The 17,538-nt window shown below is 43.9% G+C and overlaps 1 protein-coding gene across 2 annotated transcripts in view; it reads left to right on the forward strand.

Moving 5' to 3' along the window:
• Window positions 1-16,900, forward strand: part of GLI2 (GLI family zinc finger 2) — a 262,344-nt gene extending 245,444 nt beyond the window's left edge. For both annotated transcript variants that reach the window (XM_037912674.2, XM_043525483.1), the window contains 4 exons: window positions 1,785-1,949; window positions 6,834-7,115; window positions 9,919-10,255; window positions 11,507-16,900. In XM_037912674.2, coding sequence (XP_037768602.1) covers window positions 1,785-1,949; window positions 6,834-7,115; window positions 9,919-10,255; window positions 11,507-13,860 — 3,138 coding nt within the window. In that variant the 3' untranslated portion in view covers window positions 13,861-16,900. The remainder of the gene's footprint in view (window positions 1-1,784; window positions 1,950-6,833; window positions 7,116-9,918; window positions 10,256-11,506) is intronic.
• Window positions 16,901-17,538: the final 638 nt, after the last annotated feature.

A 17,538-nucleotide genomic window follows, 5' to 3' on the forward strand; every position in this document is an offset into this window, starting at 1 on the left:
CCCAAGGATTTGGTTGTCCTGTTCAGATGCCATTATTTGAAAATTGGGCCACAGTGGGAACTGCATTACTCTGACAATAGCCAGTATTGCTAGACCACCTGAGTGAGTTACTGTATGCTCAGTTACCAGTGATTTCCAGTAAGTTGAGTGATATTTTTCAACACCTATAAATGACCTATGATGCCACATGCTGTAAGCACAGGGGAGAGAACAAACTAATGATATTCTGTTAACTCATGGTTATGACATGCTGAATGAAACAAATGTACTAAAGGAAGCTTACTACAGGGTAGGCACTCAGAAATTATGGTGATGGGCACAATGTGAGACTCTAATTAGAACAGAATTACCTGTGCAAATGTGTTCCTTCATTTTATCTAAACAATTATACATCTCAACCTTAACAATCGCATCCATCATTAAATTGGACTATAGTATTCCTATAGTATAGGAATGGTTGCAAGTACTATGGCAGACAATGGTGTGTGGAGCCATTACTACAGTTCTTTTCTGTAAGAGATTAACCCCAAGATTCATGGCTCTTCATGCTCATTTTGATCAGTGTTCTAGACTGGAGAGAGAGGCAAAAAGGTTCCAACAAACGTTCCCGTTTCTCCTGAACGGTACTGAATAACTTAACTTTTGGTTTTCCAGAACAAGGACCTCTTTTTATTCCCAAGACTTTCATAAATGGCAGCCTGAAGTGATCCTCCTAATTCCAGAGTTAGACAAACTGATTAAAATGAGCCCGCTGTGGTCCCCAGAGATTGAAATGGGAGCTGTGGACATCTTTGAAATTCAGATCACATATTAAGGCACTTGAATAAGGATTTTTGTATGGGGTTTTCCAAAGCACTCAGCACTGGCCTAACTGCTCCCACTGAAGCCAATGACAAAAAGGCCCATTTGACTTCAATGAGAGCAGAGCTAGGCCAAAGTCAGGCACTTCTGAAAATGCAACCCTAAGAGACTAGCTTTAGGCACCCATTTTTTTAAATCCTATCCAGTGGTTTTAAGTATGCTGTTAGTTCAGCGTCATTACTACTTGGAAATATTACTGGACAGTATCTCATCTTCCCTCAGCCATTTTGGCTGCTTGGCTGAATCCTTCCATAGTACAAACAAGGAGAGTCAGCCAGCACTGGATGGTGGTGGGACTTACATCATTGAAAATCTGGTGATGTCTCTGGAGTGCCTCTGGCTCTTTGTGTGGGAAGTTGCTTTTGTTCCAGGCCCCTGGCCTGTGGTGCCATCCAAGAATCCATTAAGATTGAGGATCTTCGTTCTTAAGATGGTAATGTCAGGCAGGCTGACCTCAGAGCCCTCAGGAAAGTGGAACCAAACTGTAATTAGGGAAACTTCAAAGCTTGCTATTTTAACTCTTTTCCTTTAGAAAACTGGCTTGTCTCGCAAGCTTTGGAGCTAGTGAAATGGAGACACCTTGGTCAAGATTTTCAAAAGCAGCTAGTAATTTGGTGGGGCCTCAATTTTTGGATGCACAGCCTGAAACATCTTAAAGGGGAGCCTAATATTCAGAGAACAGGTGCTCAGCGCTGCCTGAAAATCAGATTCCTGTCAGGTATAACCCAAAATTTGAGGTTCCCTAAATCACTAGCCTCTTTTGACAGTTTTGCTCTGCCCAGGAAGGAAAAGCTCTCTCAACAAAGTGGATGTTAGTTTGCAAAACACAGACTCCTTAAAAGGGAAAAGAAATGGAAAGCAGATGAGGAGGCAAAAACCACCACTGTGGTTGATGAATTGCTCCCATTGTGTTTTTATTTTAGTTTGAGGGTTGTGCCAAAGCCTATTCCCGACTGGAGAACTTAAAGACACACCTGAGATCTCACACTGGAGAAAAGCCGTACGTCTGTGAACATGAGGGCTGCAATAAAGCCTTTTCCAACGCTTCGGACAGAGCAAAGCACCAGAACAGGACGCATTCCAATGAGGTAAACCCATCCTCACCACAAGTGCTGTGGATTTTTAACAAAATTTTTGCTGACAATATACACTTTACATGCTGGACTCGTGTAAAAAGGAATTTGCCATAATGAAAGACTTTTTGTTTATTTTGCTGCAGAACCAGACCTCATTAGCTTTATATTTATGAAAGCCATGTTAGAAACTATAAACAGATGGTGAAGTATGCAAATTTTCTGATTGGCTTTTGAAATTAAAGCTGGTGCTTTCCAAATTCATAATTTTTAATAGTCCAAACAGGGTCCTACGTTTTTGTACCTTGCTTTTTAACATGATTGCAGCATAGACTCATCAGGGTGTGATTTCTACCCTGGGTCCTGACGCTTTGGAAATAGTCGTACCTGTATCTTTTGATATACAGTGATAAAGTGTGATGCAATTCTTTGTTAACCCTAGATAATTTAGACCCACTATTAGAAGTTGGGGAATGCAGGAAATTGCCTTTATTGTAACGCATGTGATGGTCTGCCGCAAATGGCTAAGGCTGAGGATTAACAATTATATTACTACTAATTAGCAGACAACGGAAAGGGTAAAAAAACAATGTTCTAGAGTTCTAGTAATGTTTGCAACCATGAAGGAGCAAGTTTGTAGCCTAATTTGTAACAGTTAAATATGAATCATTGGAGAATGGAATAATGTGATTTCAATGGATGACAGAATTTTAAAGCAATACTATATTACCCAGTGATAACCAAACCTCAAAAGGTTTCACAGATTTGGTTCAGATGGGAATAAGCACTCCAAAGTTTTGGATGTTTCTCTGAGCTATTTTAACTAGAGAAGGACCCAGATGAGCAACCCAGATCCAAACGTCTTTCCAGGTATTCAGATCTGAATCCAAATATCTAGGCTGACCTCTCTCAGTAATAAGCTAGTGGGTAAGTTAGAGCTGCTCCCTTGCAAATCTGATTTGTACCAGGGCTGGGCAGCTCAGGACTTATAGATTCATAGACTTGAGGGCCAGAAGATCATCTAGTCTGCCCTCCTGTGTATCACAGGCCATTCAGTTGCACCCACTACCCCTATAATGAGCCCAGTAACTTGTGGTTGGCTAAAGCATATCCTCCAGAAAGACATCCAGTTTTGATCTAAATACAGCAAGAGATGGAGAATCCCCCAGTTCCCTGGGTGGTTTGTTCCAATAGTTAGTTACCCTCACTGTCAAAAATGTGTGATCCATTTGAATTTGGTTGGCTTCAGCTTCCAGCCATTGGTCCGTGTTATGCATGTCTCCACTACATTAAAAGGCCCTTTAGTTCCTGATATTTACTCCCCATGAAGGAACCGAAACGCTGTAATCAAGTTACTTCTCACTTTTCTTTTGGATAAACTAAATGGATTGAACTTTTTAAGTCTCTCACTGTAAGGCATTTTCTCCAGACCTTGAATAATTTTTGTGGCTCTTTTTCGCCCATCTCCAATTTTTCAACATAATTTTAGAAATATGGACATTAAAACGGGATGCAGTATTCCAGCATTGGTCTCCCCAGTGCCAGGTACAGAAGTAAAATCACCTCCCAACTCCTACTTACTACTCCCCTGTTCATACATCCAAGAATTGCTTTAGTCCTTTTTGCCACAGCATTGCAGTGGAAGTTTGTGCTTTGTTGCTTGTCCGGTATGACCTCTAGATCTTTCTCAGAGTCATGGCTTTCCAGGATACAGTCCCCCATTTCTGTAGGTATAGCCTGCATTCCTTGGTCCTGGATGTATAACTTTGCATCTGACAGGTTTCAGAGTAACAGCCGTGTTAGTCTGTATTCGCAAAAAGAAAAGGAGTACTTGTGGCACCTTAGAGACTAACCAATTTATTTGAGCATAAGCTTTCGTGAGCTACAGCTCACTTCATCGGATGCATCCGATGAAGTGAGCTGTAGCTCACAAAAGCTTATGCTCAAATAAATTGGTTAGTCTCTAAGGTGCCACAAGTACTCCTTTTCTTTTTGCATCTGACTGCATTAAAATGCATTTTGTTTGAATGGATCCAGCTTACCAGGCAATCCAGGGAGCTGCAGTAGGTCTCTGATAGTCCTCTCACTACTTGTACGCAGTGTAGTTGGAGCTGTGTCAGTCCCAGGATATTAGGACACAAGGTGTGTGAGGTAATATCTTTTACTGGACCAACTTCTCTGTTGGTGATAAAGACAAACTTTCAAACTTGCACAGAGCTCTGTATGACTCGAAAGCTTGCCTCTCTCACCAACAGAAGTTGGTGCAATAAAAAATATTCCCTCACCTACCTTGTCCTCTCATAAGAACATAAGAATGGCCATACTGGGTCAGACCAAAGGTCCATCTAGCCCCATGTCCTGTGTACTCAGGCTAGACCACAATTTCACATGCAGAAAAGATGGACTTATCCACCAATATTCACAAGAACTGAGGCCCGGATTCCCCAGGTTTGTCCCCATCAGTTTGTAACAAAACTATTAGGAATATGGTTCAGCCTCTTACTGCTTTCATGGCATCAGGTTTCCAGGCTGCCAGTATATCACTACTTTGGCCGCCATTCATTTGAAATGAGGTAATGTGCCTGGGCGTTGTCAATGAACCCATTAGAATCCCCTCAGGACATCGCAGCTGATGGCCTGTTGTGGATTTTCCAGGGAAGAGATGCTAGTGTTGTTCCAGAAAATTCTTCTGTAACTCCATCACCCCACTGTGGTGCAAACCTGCTGGCTCATTGAAAAGTTCAAGGTGACGCAAGTCCACAGCTATTAGGCTACAGATGGGAGTAGGCTGACCAGGTAGCAAGTGTCAAAAATCGGGATAGGAAGTGGGGGGTAATAGGTGCCTATGTGAGAAAAAGACCCAAAAATTGGGACTGTCCCTATAAAATCGGGACATCTGGTCACCCTAGCTGGGAGGTGTGATTCCCAGCTCAGGTAGATGTACACGCACTAGCTCTGATCGAGCTAACACGCTAAAAATAGCAGCGAAGCTGCGGCAGCACAGGCAGCTTACACAGGCTAACCCCACCTGCCCAGGACCCTGGGTACACACTCGAGCAGCTGCTACCTAGCTAGATCAAAACTAGCTCAGGCGTGTCTACACATGCTCCAATCACATCTCCCTATTGCAGTGCAAACATACCCAAAGAGACATTTTTCTCCAACTCAAGCTGAAATGCAGTTGAACTCTAGAAATCCAGTGCCCCTGAGTTTCTGAGGAGGCTTGTGATGATTCCACCAGCCGAAGAGATGTAACTTTTCAAGTATTTGTGAAGGATTTGGAAGGAGATATTGGAACTGTTTGCCAGGCTTAAACCGGCAAAAGCAGAGCACTCCTAACACCAGATATCTCTATTTGAACAATGCTTAAGATATTTTGTAGGCATCCCAGGGAAGCAGCATTTAGGCTTAATTCAGTTGCTGGGGGAAAATCCTGATTAAGCACATCTCCCTTAAATGGAATTCTTGGTAGCACTGGCAGTAATGACCACATTTCAATATTCTTGATACTCATAAATATCAAACAGAGCTATTATCTACTCCCCAACATTAGGGCTAAAGGACCTTTGTAAGTCATCCTATTCCCTTTTCCCTAATGCAGATTATAACAACAGTAATAATACTTCTATATTGCCCCATCCAAGAATCTAAGTGAGCATTACAAACTTTAATTCATTAAATCACCACAACACCCTGAGGTAGATATTTATCTCCCCATTTTACAGATGGGGAAACTGAAGCACAGATAGTTAAAGTGACTTACCCAAGATCAGCCAGGAATTCTGTTGCAAGAATAGATCTCTAGTGCTGTCCATGTGATTGTGCTGGTTTAGTTTTGTTTGTTGGTTGGTTTGGTTTGGTTTGATTTTACCCAAAACTAACTAACTAACTAACTAATTCTCCCCCCAGCAGTTTTACATGTGCTCTTTTTGTCAAATTCGAAAATAGATACCTAACTAATAGAAATGGCCATTTTTGGTTAACCTTAGAAAATCATTTACCTGTTGTTCTTTTAGATGGATCCGTTCCAATGTCTCAGTGGAAAAGTACGTAGAGCAATTGTGAGGCTGAAGTGGTGTTTGTGATGAATTCAACCCTTCAAAAGCTGCAATAGCCTTCACAGCTTTGGTGCTCATGCACATTGGAATTGGAAAGTGCATAAATCAAAGTTTTTTTTTAAAAAAAAGAAAGGATAGCTACTTGCTAACTTCTGTTTCCAAAAGTCTGGCCTCAGATTTGTTTTGCTGCAGCGATCAATGATTCATGATTCCAGGAATACAATGCCATCGTCTTAAAAAGCATTGCGTGCCTGTGGTTTGTTTTGCACAATAACAGATTTCAGAGTGATGGGTGCTGGAGATATACAAAAGACTAGATAGACAGAATCCAGTCTGGCTTAGTTTCTCTGGATTTCCATAGATCAGGAGGTCTCAAACTTTTCCCCAGAGTAGACACCATCTTAACGGAGAGATTGTCTTGTAGACAATCCCCTGCAATTCCAATGATTCAGACCACCACCCCTCCCATCCACAATCATGAAACATTCCTGTGGCAGCAAATGCTTAGGTGGAAAAGTAATACTGGAAAGTACTTTGTGAATTTTTAGCTATCTTTGAATTTTGCAGCCCAAAACAAGAAGTAAAGCCAGTATCAAGCGACTAGCCAGGTCTCTGTGGCCCACAACCAAGTGTTCCATGACCACCAGCAGAACATGGATCACAGTTTAAAAATCTGCCACAGACGCGTTGCAAGACCCTAAGAGGCAGATTCTCCACATTTTTTGCTCGCAGCATCATGTTCATTGTGTTCTGTAAGGACATGGCTTATCTTTGTCTACAAAGCATGTCCACAATATTTCAGTCTGCTTTAAAAATAACCTCAAATTTGTCATATCAACAGAAACCCTATGTCTGTAAAATCCCGGGCTGCACAAAGAGGTACACGGACCCCAGTTCCCTCAGGAAACACGTCAAGACTGTGCATGGGCCCGACGCCCATGTCACGAAGAAGCAGCGCAACGACGTTCACCCAAGGCCGCCTCCCCTCAAGGAAAATGGCGACAACGAAGCAAGTGCCAAGCAGAGTAGCAAGATGTCAGAAGAGAGCACCGAGGCTAACAGTACCACCAGAGGCATGGAGGACTGCTTACAAGTCAAAACAATAAAGACTGAGAATTCTGTGGTAAGAGAAGCTGTTCTTTAAAAGATAAGAGTATGGTTTGTAATTTCTCGGAGAGACAGGTGAAAAATGTAAAGTTGCAGCCTTTTTCGTCCTCATGCATTTGCCATGCACCCAGAAATTTGCAGGACAATCCCAGTTTTCAATGCCCTCAACCCCAAAGTTAAAACTGCAGGACAGTTAAGAGTCCCCAGTGTATTTTGTGTTTTGTATTTTGTGTTTTGTTACACAGCAACACAGAGCCCAAGGTGTGATATTTGTAACATTGCTGATAGGATGATGAATGAACGCATCAGCCCATGCGGCCTTAATGCCATGCCATGAAGGTGAAAATGTGACAATAAATGTTGTCATAATACAATTTCTTTTGTCCCCCAAGACACTTTAAATCATGCAGTGGTCTTATTTCCTTTCCAAGCCAGTCACATGTCATTTCATTAAATCTGTGTGGTTTTGTGTATTACACAGTAGTTAGAGGAAATCAAGAGCGTTGCTGCACCACAACTCTTTCACGTTTCAACATTTCTCCTTCCCTTAGCAGCGAAAAAGGCAAAATTTTTGTAAAACAAGAGGCAATAAATGGCTGAACTAAAGTCACTTTCACCTGCTAGAGTTCATTCAGTTCCCGGGTTTCTCACTGGAGTTGAGAGAATTTCACAAGCCTTGAGACTCAAAGTATACGGTTTCTTGATTTTAAGCCAGGCCAAAATGTTTTCATTTCTACCAGTCAACATGGCTTTGCACTATAAAAGGGCTAGATGCCATGCTCTTGGGTGATAGTGTGATGATATAGGAGTTTAGTCCAGGAAGGAATTGACTGTTTTCACAGCCAGAATGGCTTTTATTGGCTAAATGGACAATTTCACCTTCACATGATCCTGTGTTCATTGAAAAACTCAGTGTAAGAATAACACACACACACGTTTTTTTCTATGAAAATATTTCTCCCCTACTTTCCCTAATGGTGATTTTTCTAACAGATTGTAGGTCACGTTCTTTCCATAGTTACCCTCTGGGCAGCTCCATTGGTGTTAGGCACAGTGGGCAATCCTTCCTTTCTGCTATACCTACAGAACCCCTTTTACTTCACTTGGGTTGCATGGTGTAACGAGGGCAGTACCCAGCTCACTGTGCCTATCGACAACATATGTATCTCTCTGTATTTACTACTTGTTTCAATTCAAATCTCTGAAGCCCTGTGATGGAGCTAATTGATTGAAATCACTTGTAATAGTGTCTGGGGTTCCTCTTTCTGACCCAAAATTCGATCTAATCCAAAATCCACCGAGGTCTGTGAAAATTCACTGGGATTTGGATCCAGGTACATGAAGAGGTGTTAAATTAAATGTGCTGACTTCTGAATTGGTGGGGGAGGGGGGAGGAAGGGGGGAGAAATAATTCTGCTAATTTACCCTGAATTGTGTAGTCCCCTCTACACTCTTTCACTAATCTTCTCCTTTTTGTTAATGTTCTCTTTATTCTAACAACCTGTTCTTTGTTCCCACTTACCTTTCCTTACTGTACCTTCCTAAGGACAGTCGGTACTAAGGTGAGAAAATAAAGTCTTTGTATTGAAATCGCTGTATAAAAATGTCATATATTCTGTACTGTGCACCGACAGCTAACCAAACCAAGTAGTGTTTAAATGCAAACGGAGTGAGGAGGTACAGGTGGGCAGCCAGAAAGGAGCAACTGGGGGAGGGTCCAGCATCTCTTTGTCAGTGTCCCAAGAATTCCCCTTACTTAATTCCTCCCAGCATTACACCCCAGCATTGCACTCCTGGAGTGTAACCTGTGTCCTTCCGATGAAAGGTAACTGGACCCTTTAAAGCCAGGCAGCCCTGCTATTTAGGGCTGGTTTTGATCAAAATAAGGCACTCACTCTCCCGACACTCCCACCTGGTCCTGGGGCTAAGTATGTTGCCTCTGCAGCATTCCCAGGTTTTGACAATCTCTGGAGCAGGAGTTCACGACCAGGAATTGAGAACCTGGCATCTTACCTAACAATGAAGAGTGCTGTGACCAAGCAAGTTCAGACCATTCAATGTTTGTTGAAAATAAGTTGCTCAGTGTGAAATGTCATTTCTAATGCAAGTAAAACAAACCTTTATGGTACTTATCTACCCAATCTGTAAGTGGGAGCTTGCAAACAGCAAGCCATGTTTTTATCTGTCTAGAAAGATTGTCAGCTAAACTAATTACATGTTAAGGTATTTAAAAGACAGAAATATGCTGTGCCTGAAAACTTAGGACTTGATCCTATGTTAGATAAACTGGTGCTCATTGCAGCTGTACCTTGCATAATCTGCTAATGCACTAGCTTATCTTCATGAAGCATCAATCCTTTATCTACTGCAGCAGCAATGTTTGGTCTGTCTCTATGGGCAAAATGAAACACACCAAAGATTTTTAACCTGTGGGGTTTTATGCAAATGCTTGTGAATTTAAAAAACAAGTCCATCCAGATTTGTTAAAGTATTGTTGTTTTTAAATAAATCTGCCCACAGCATGAAACTATAATACCAGTTGGCATTAATTAGCATACTGGCCTTGTCAGCAGCAAAGACTGGATATGGAAACTAAACTATCCACTCCTACCTAGAAAGTGCTCCATGGCTGCAGAACAGAGCTGAGACATGGCAATGGGCAGCATGTCTGTGTATGGGGAAGGTGGTGACCACCTGTTCCCTGTACCAAATGTATTGATAAATAGGAGACTTCAGTCTCCAGACTCGTGTGCGTGCGTGTTCCAAAGCTGTGTTTTCAACTGCAGAACTCAGACCTTCTATTATTTCTCCTTTCCAAGATGTGTCAGTCCAGTCCTGGTGGCCAGTCATCATGCAGCAGTGAACCATCACCACTTGGTAGCACCAACAACAATGACAGTGGAGTAGAAATGAACATGCACAGTGGGGGAAGCCTGGGAGACCTGACCGCACTGGATGACAATGCTCCTGTTGTGGACTCGACAGTCTCATCGGGCAATTCAACAGTCAGCCTTCAGCTAAGGAAACACATGACAACGATGCAGCGACTTGAACAGCTCAAGAAGGAGAAACTCAAGACGGTTAAGGATTCCTGCTCATGGGTGAGCCCAGCTCCACAAGTCAGAAACACCAAGCTGCCTCCCATACCAGGAAATGGTAAGCCATGGTCCTATGTTCTTCCCGCTGTTAGGCTCCCTCAGGCCATGTCCCATGTCTCACAGCACAGGGTCTGCCCTAGAGCAGAATCATTTCCCTGCCTATCAACATCACTCCTCGCAGAATAAAGATGAGCTGTCTCATAAAAGGACAATGCAGGTGTGAACTCAGCTGAATAATTTTGGGTGGGATTCCCAGAGTTGCCCAAGGCCAGTTTGCACCCGCCCCCACCTTACCCCAGTGGTGGAAATTAGAGCAGCCCTGTGCTAGCAGTAACAATCCCCTATGGGCTGTTTTGCCATCTGAGGACTGCTAGAGCAGAACAGCAATCCAGCCATGCCCCCATCCCTGCCCATGACTTTGGCCTGCCCCCATATCAGGTCGGGAGCTTGGTGACGGTGGCATAGAGCCACCTATGCTAGTTTTAACTTCTATGCCAGCTAGAGATTCCTGACTAGGACAAATTTATGATCATTTTGTGCCTCTCCAGCTTATCAAAGGAAAAGTCACTGGGCAGATGATCTGCCCTTAGAGTTTACTGAATGGAGCTTCTTGAATTGCTCTGGAAAAGATCTCAGAAGGGTACATGAATTTCTAGTACTGAGCAATCAGACCTCTGCCTCTGAATTTTTGAAACCAGTTTGAGTGACTGATCATACGACCAGGCTTGGAAACCACATGTTGTGCCTGTAGTGTTTTCATTCTGCCTTATAAAAAGAAGCCCACAGGAATGTTCTCCTCATCAGTTGCAGTGGCAATGAAGCAAACACTGGAAAAGACTCTGTAGCAGCGACTCAGTTAATTTCCTGAGTACATCTCACTGTCCTCTTTCCCTGCCCTGTACTGTCCCTTTTCTCATCAGAGCACAGAGTCATAGAATATCAGGGTTGGAAGGGACCTCAGGAGGTCATCTAGTCCAACCCCCTGCTCAAACTAGGACCAATCCCCAATTTTTGCCCCAGATCCCTAAATGGCCCCCTCAAGGACTGAACTCACAACCCTGGGTTTAGCAGGCCAATGCTCAAACCACTGAGCTGTCCCTCCTCCCCAGAGCTGCAGACAATGTGCTGACTCCATTACCAGTTAGTCACGTTTACATCACTCTTCTTAAGCAAACATTTGCTGGTGAGTAACACACACAGATCTGTATTTAGACCCCAAGCACAACAGTGAATGTAGTGTAGCTATTTACCCCAAAATAGCCCTCTCAGCTAACAAAACCATTTTTCTTCCCCCCCAACCTTCTTCCAGGCTCTATCCTAGAAAATATTGGTGGTTCCTCGGCTACACTGCCTAATCCTAGAATAACGGAGCTGTCTGTAAATGAGATTACGATGCTGAATCAGCTCAGTGAACGCCGTGACAGTACGACAAGCACCATCAGCTCGGCCTACACTGTCAGTCGGAGATCATCAGGGATTTCCCCTTACTTCTCTAGTCGCCGTTCCAGCGAAGCTTCGCAGTTTGGGAATCGTCCCAACAACACGAGCTCTGCCGACTCCTACGACCCGATTTCTACGGACGCGTCACGCAGATCAAGCGAAGCCAGCCAGTGTAGCAGCATACCTGGCCTTCTCAACCTCACGCCAGCTCAGCACTACAGGCTGAAAGCCAAGTATGCTGCTGCCACGGGGGGCCCTCCTCCCACACCTTTACCTAACTTGGAAAGAATGAGTCTGAAGACCAAGATCTCTCTTCTCGATGGGCCAGATCCTGCGTTGCCTTCATTTCGCCTCCCTCCTGGGCCAAGACGCTGCAGCGATGGCAGCACTCATGGGTACGCAGCAGCCCTGTCCTTTCCCCATGACGTGTCAGGTAACAACACAAGACGCGCAAGCGATCCTGTGAGGAGACCCGCCGCAGACCCCCTGTCCCTCCCTAGAGTCCATCGCTTCAACAGCACCAACAGCATGAATCCCCTCCACCCACCACATCCTGCGGACAGAAGGAACTGCAGCCTTTCAAATTACACACGCTCTGATGGCAGCCTTCCCAGGCACGTCTATTCACCTCGACCTCTGAGCATTAGTGAGAATATTGCCATGGAAGCCATGTCAGGTGAGACGGAGGGCCCCATTGGAGAAGATGACATTATGCTGCCGGATGATGTAGTGCAATATATCAAATCTCAGAACAATGGGGCAGCTGTGGAAAACGCTTCCATGGGGTACAGTAATGAAATGCAAAACTTCCAAGGCAGTGGGAAACTGCAACATCCAAACTTGTCTAGCCAGCGCAGGATGGCTGGAACTGATGCAAGCATGAACCATTTGGGTCCAGGGATGGCAGAGTGCCACATGAGCTTTGGCGCTCCCTCGAACATGAGCAAAAACAACATGCCCGTCCAGTGGAATGAGGTTAGCTCAGGTACCGTTGATGTTCTGGCTAACCAATCGAAGCAACAGTTTTCTCAAGGAAACTTAGCTGTTGTCCAGCAGAAGCAGAACTTTGGTCAATATCAGAACTTTAACCAGCAGCAAATGCAGATGAGTCAAAGCGGCATGAATGTGACACAGCAGAATTTTATGCAAAGAAATGTGAGCATGGATGGACAAAGGCTAAACTGTATGCAGCTGAGGCAGCAGCAGCAGATAAATCCAGGACCTAATATGAACTCCGATCTGAGCCTGCACCAAGGGTATAACCAGGCTCATCAAATGCTGAGCCCAAATGCAATCAGTGGAGATCCAAACCAGCTTTCCCCTTCTTGTAGCAACATGGTGGTGAAGTCTGGATCCCACGTTCATCCTCAGCAAATGGACGTTGCAACGGATCCCTCTTTAATGGTCAACAGTAATAGACTGACTCAGGTCATGCATGAACAAAGTCAGCAGAACTATTCATCTCAGACAAATCCCATGAATTTCTCCATGACTCAGGAGGTGTTTTATCAGCCCCCTTCTTTAATGACCTCAAATCAGCCAAACTTTGAGCCCCAACAGAGCATAATGGGTTCAGCTGGCCAGACCTACACTCCTGGAATGGTACAGCCTCATCCTCCACCTGACCCTAATCCAGTAAACAGACATCGAGGGATACGCAACATTCAGCAACTAGGTTACATGAGAACTCCGCACGCTACTAATACCATGAGCCCTGGCCAGGAAACAGCAGAGGCCACTCCGAAAAGAACCAACGATATGGTGTCAATGCAGGCTCAGCAATGTGCAAACAGCATGAGGGAAAACAATATGATGTACTATTATGGTCAAATCCACATGTATGAACAAAATGGAAACTTTGATAACCATGTGGACTGTAGAGTGGGACAGCAGCAGTGTGCCTTGAATATCAAGCCAACTGCCATGCCTTCTCCCGGAGCTAACCAGGTGTCAAGCACAGTGGACTCACAGGGTCTGGAGCCTGCTCAGATAGATTTTGATGCCATCATGGATGATGGAGACCATTCAAGCCTGATGTCAGGAACGCTCAGCCCTAGCATTCTGCAGAATCTCTCCCAGAACTCCTCTCGCCTTACAACTCCACGGAACTCTCTGACACTGCCGTCCATACCAGCTGGAATAAGCAACATGGCGATAGGCGACATGAGCTCCATGCTAACCACCCTGGCAGAAGAGAGTAAATTTCTTAACATGATGTCCTAATGATAAAGCCCCATGGTTTGTCCCAGGGACTTTACACAAAGCAGTTTTATGAATGTGCTTTTTAAAAATAATCAGTTTCTATAGAGTAGCATTTTTGACAAGTATTAAATACATTAAAGGGATTCAAAGTAAAAAATGTCTCTGCACAGACTTGTATAAACTATCTAAAAGCAGTTTAGCACCAAAAGAGTGCAACCTCTAGTATTATTTTTTGGCTTGGTTTTTCAGGGGTCTGAGCAACGCCACCACCAAATGAGAATATTGCATAAGAATGGTTACAAATGAAATCTTTTCCTCCATGCTTGCCACCTCCCTGGGTTTTCTTTTAGTTATGTCTGCAAAAAGAAAAGACCATTTCTCAGTGCATGCCAGAAACAAACAGAGGGGTGTCTTTTTGAGCTGAATAAAAGCCATACTGCATATTCTGCTCCAGTGAGAGAAGCATTTAGTTACATCTCCCAAAAAGTCCACTCCCAGCAGTATCATTTTGAACAGTTCTTTGTACCTTGCGACTTCGTAGAAAAGCATCAGTTCCCAACAGCGTCTCAGAAAAGTGCCTTACTATGCTTTAGTGTTAAGTAGGCAAGGCGTCTCTTCCACTGAAATCAAATATAGTGTATATAAAATCAAGAGAAATTTATAAAGCATAGCAGTGTTTCGGAAAAACATCAGAAAGATACATTGATGGGACACATGAAAGATTAATGCCCCTTTTGTCAGATGTGTTTACAATATGGTTTATATCATGGGTAGAATGTAGCAGAGGCCTGAAAATACCATTCGTCTGAAAGCATCTCTAATGGCAGGAAGGCCCCAATCCTGCAAAGGTTTATGCATGTGCTTAACGTTATGCCCTGTCACTAGTGACTTCAGTAGAATAGTGACTTTCGTCTGAGGCCTTAAACAATTTGTGTAAATCAGGGGGTTATACAGGAATTAATTCAGGGAAGCCTACGGTCTGTGTTGTACAGGGAGTTGGACTGGACGATCACAGTGGTCCCTTCTGGTCTTAAACGCTGTGAATCTATGAAAATCGCTAATGGGGCTTCACAACAGCTCAGCTCTAATTTTTCCTCATCAGGGTGATGGGGGGGCATATAATTACTTCGCTAGCTTACGACTTGTCTACACAAACAATCAGGTCACGGCAAGCTGAGGTGTGACTCTCCCCGCACTAGCCCGCCTCAGACGGACTATCCCTGTGGATCCTGCTGATGCACACTAACAGTTCTTCGTGCGCTTTGATCTGGTCCTCTTTGAAACGGGACTAGATCCAAGCGCGCCGCCGAACGGTTAATGCAGGTCAGCAGGGCCTGCCTCGCAAGCTGGTGCAGGCTTGATTCACACCCCAGCTTGCCACAGACTAAATGTTCATTAGTCATTAAGACAAGCCCTTAGTCAAATGTCTGGGATTTGTAGTGGGCTATCAGAGCTGTGGGTGAAAGCGTCTCTGAAAATTACCCATTGGGGTGAATAGGAGGAATCTAACTACAAGAAAATCCTCCCCAAAATATAAGCTGGCTAACAGTTTTTACAATTTTAGGGCCTGATCCTGAAGTTAGTGGAAAGACTCCTCAATGCATTATTTATTCCTGTTGGTAGACAAAAGGGTGAACACGGTGAAAACAGACCTCACTGAAATTTACCACATCTCAAAAAGACCAGTCTTTTCTTCCTAGTGTTATAGTGTTAAGTGTGTCAAGGGGAAGGGTACACATGTGAAATTCCCTCCTGATTCCAGACACCCTGTGTGCTGAACTTTAAAAAACTAAACCAAATGTGCATGATATCGCATCAGCAGGGCTCTGTCCTTTCCCGCTCAATTGATGGCCAACTCTTTACTGAATGTGGCTCAGTTCCACCTGCAAACTGCAGCTCCCATTGGGTGCTTTTTAAAGGTGCTAACGTCGGCTTGCTACAATCACTGCTCTCCTTTTGCACTCACCAGTGCCACACAAACTGCACTGATGCTAGCATGGCTTGTGGCCGTTGCACGAACGCCAGTCATTATTCCTGCCCAAAAGTTGTGACGCCAAATACCCCAGAAGGCCACACATAAACAGAATATACATTTACCATCGGACCAGAGTGCAAAAGCCTTCCTAGTGTTGGGCAGTACCCTACTCCACGTATTGTCCTATTAACTCCAGTGGCACTGCGTGGAGATGAAGTGAGCTGTAGCTCACGAAAGCTTATGCTCAAATAAATTGGTTAGTCTCTAAGGTGCCACAAGTACTCCTTTTCTTTTTGCGAATACAGACTAACACGGCTGTTACTCTGAAAACTGCGTGGAGAGTTAGGGGTGAGTGAACATAGCAGAACCTGGCCCACCCTAATTCTTAAATAAAAAGCTTGGGTAAACAAAGCATGATGGGCTTGATCCTGCCTTCCTCACATATCCTAAAACCCTTCTGATGTCACTGGGACTCCTGGCTGTGCTAGGAAAGCAAGATCAGGCAGGGCAGCTGTTTGCACTTGTGCCTAACCTAGAAAGGTGAATTTAAAATGATTGGGCTTTTTGAGTTCATGGTACAGACTCACCTGCAGTTACCTCACCCTTGCATTTGAGGAAAGAGGGCAGGGCACAATTTAGGACTCTAAGCCATACTGGGCATATGGAGTCACACTTTGGGCCTCCCAAGTGCTGCAACTGATCCGGCCCTTGTGTCTCCATTGGCTGTTGAGCTGATTTATTCAGTGGCTGCATATGAGAGTGCTTGTTAGTGAGCCCCACTTCAGGCAACACGTGTAACAAGAAAAGATCAAACCCCAAAGCGAAACCATATCTCCAATTTGTCAAGATTCCTATAATTTTTCAGAGGTGGTCTTCCTTCATTTACTAAAATAGCATTGTTATAACCATTCCAGCTCTGTATATAGTATGTATAGAAGACATCATTACTAAAAGCACTGTAGGTGAATTGTTCTGTCAAATTTATATCTTATGGACATTTTTAGCTGTTTTCTACATCATAAAAATGGAGGTAACATGCTGAACCTGTATATAAGCCTTTTGTACATTAAAAAGTAATTTTTTTCATAACTTGTTTCGTTGTTACTGTATTGTGGTAGCACTCAGAGGCCCATGCAGGTGCTGTACACAGGTAAAAAGATGGTTCCTGACTTGAGGCGCTTACAACCCAAGTACAGGCTACAGAAGGATACAACAAATTGATGGAGCGTGTGCCAGGTAACGCACGCATTTGGGCAGTGTGATAAGCAGCAGTCACAGCACACCAGCTGCCTAGCCATTATTAAGAGACAAGGTGGGTGAGGTAATATCTTTTATTGAATCACCTTCTGTTGGTGAGAGACACAAGAAGAGCTCTGTGTAAGCTCGAAAACTTGCCTCTCTCACCAACAGGAGTTGCTCTAATAAAATATATTACCTCCCACACCTTATGTCTCTAATAGCCTGGGACCGACACATTGCAACAACACTGCATATAATCATCGCTGAGTTTTTTGTAGGCATCATGGAAAAGGTGAGTTTTAAGGAGAACAAGGTAATGGCTTTTGGGGGTTTTACAGGAAGCTCCTGCCACACAATGGGCAGTTAAGGCTGGCATTGTTGGCAGAGCAGAGATGGGGATTGATGGCTCAATAGCATACATGGGATGAAAGGTAGGGCAGGGCTAAGCTATGATGGGCCTTACAAATGAATACCAGTTGTTTTCT

The sequence above is a fragment of the Chelonia mydas genome, chromosome 11 (genome assembly GCF_015237465.2).
Source record: "Chelonia mydas isolate rCheMyd1 chromosome 11, rCheMyd1.pri.v2, whole genome shotgun sequence".
In the NCBI taxonomy this organism is placed as follows: Eukaryota; Metazoa; Chordata; order Testudines; family Cheloniidae; genus Chelonia; species Chelonia mydas.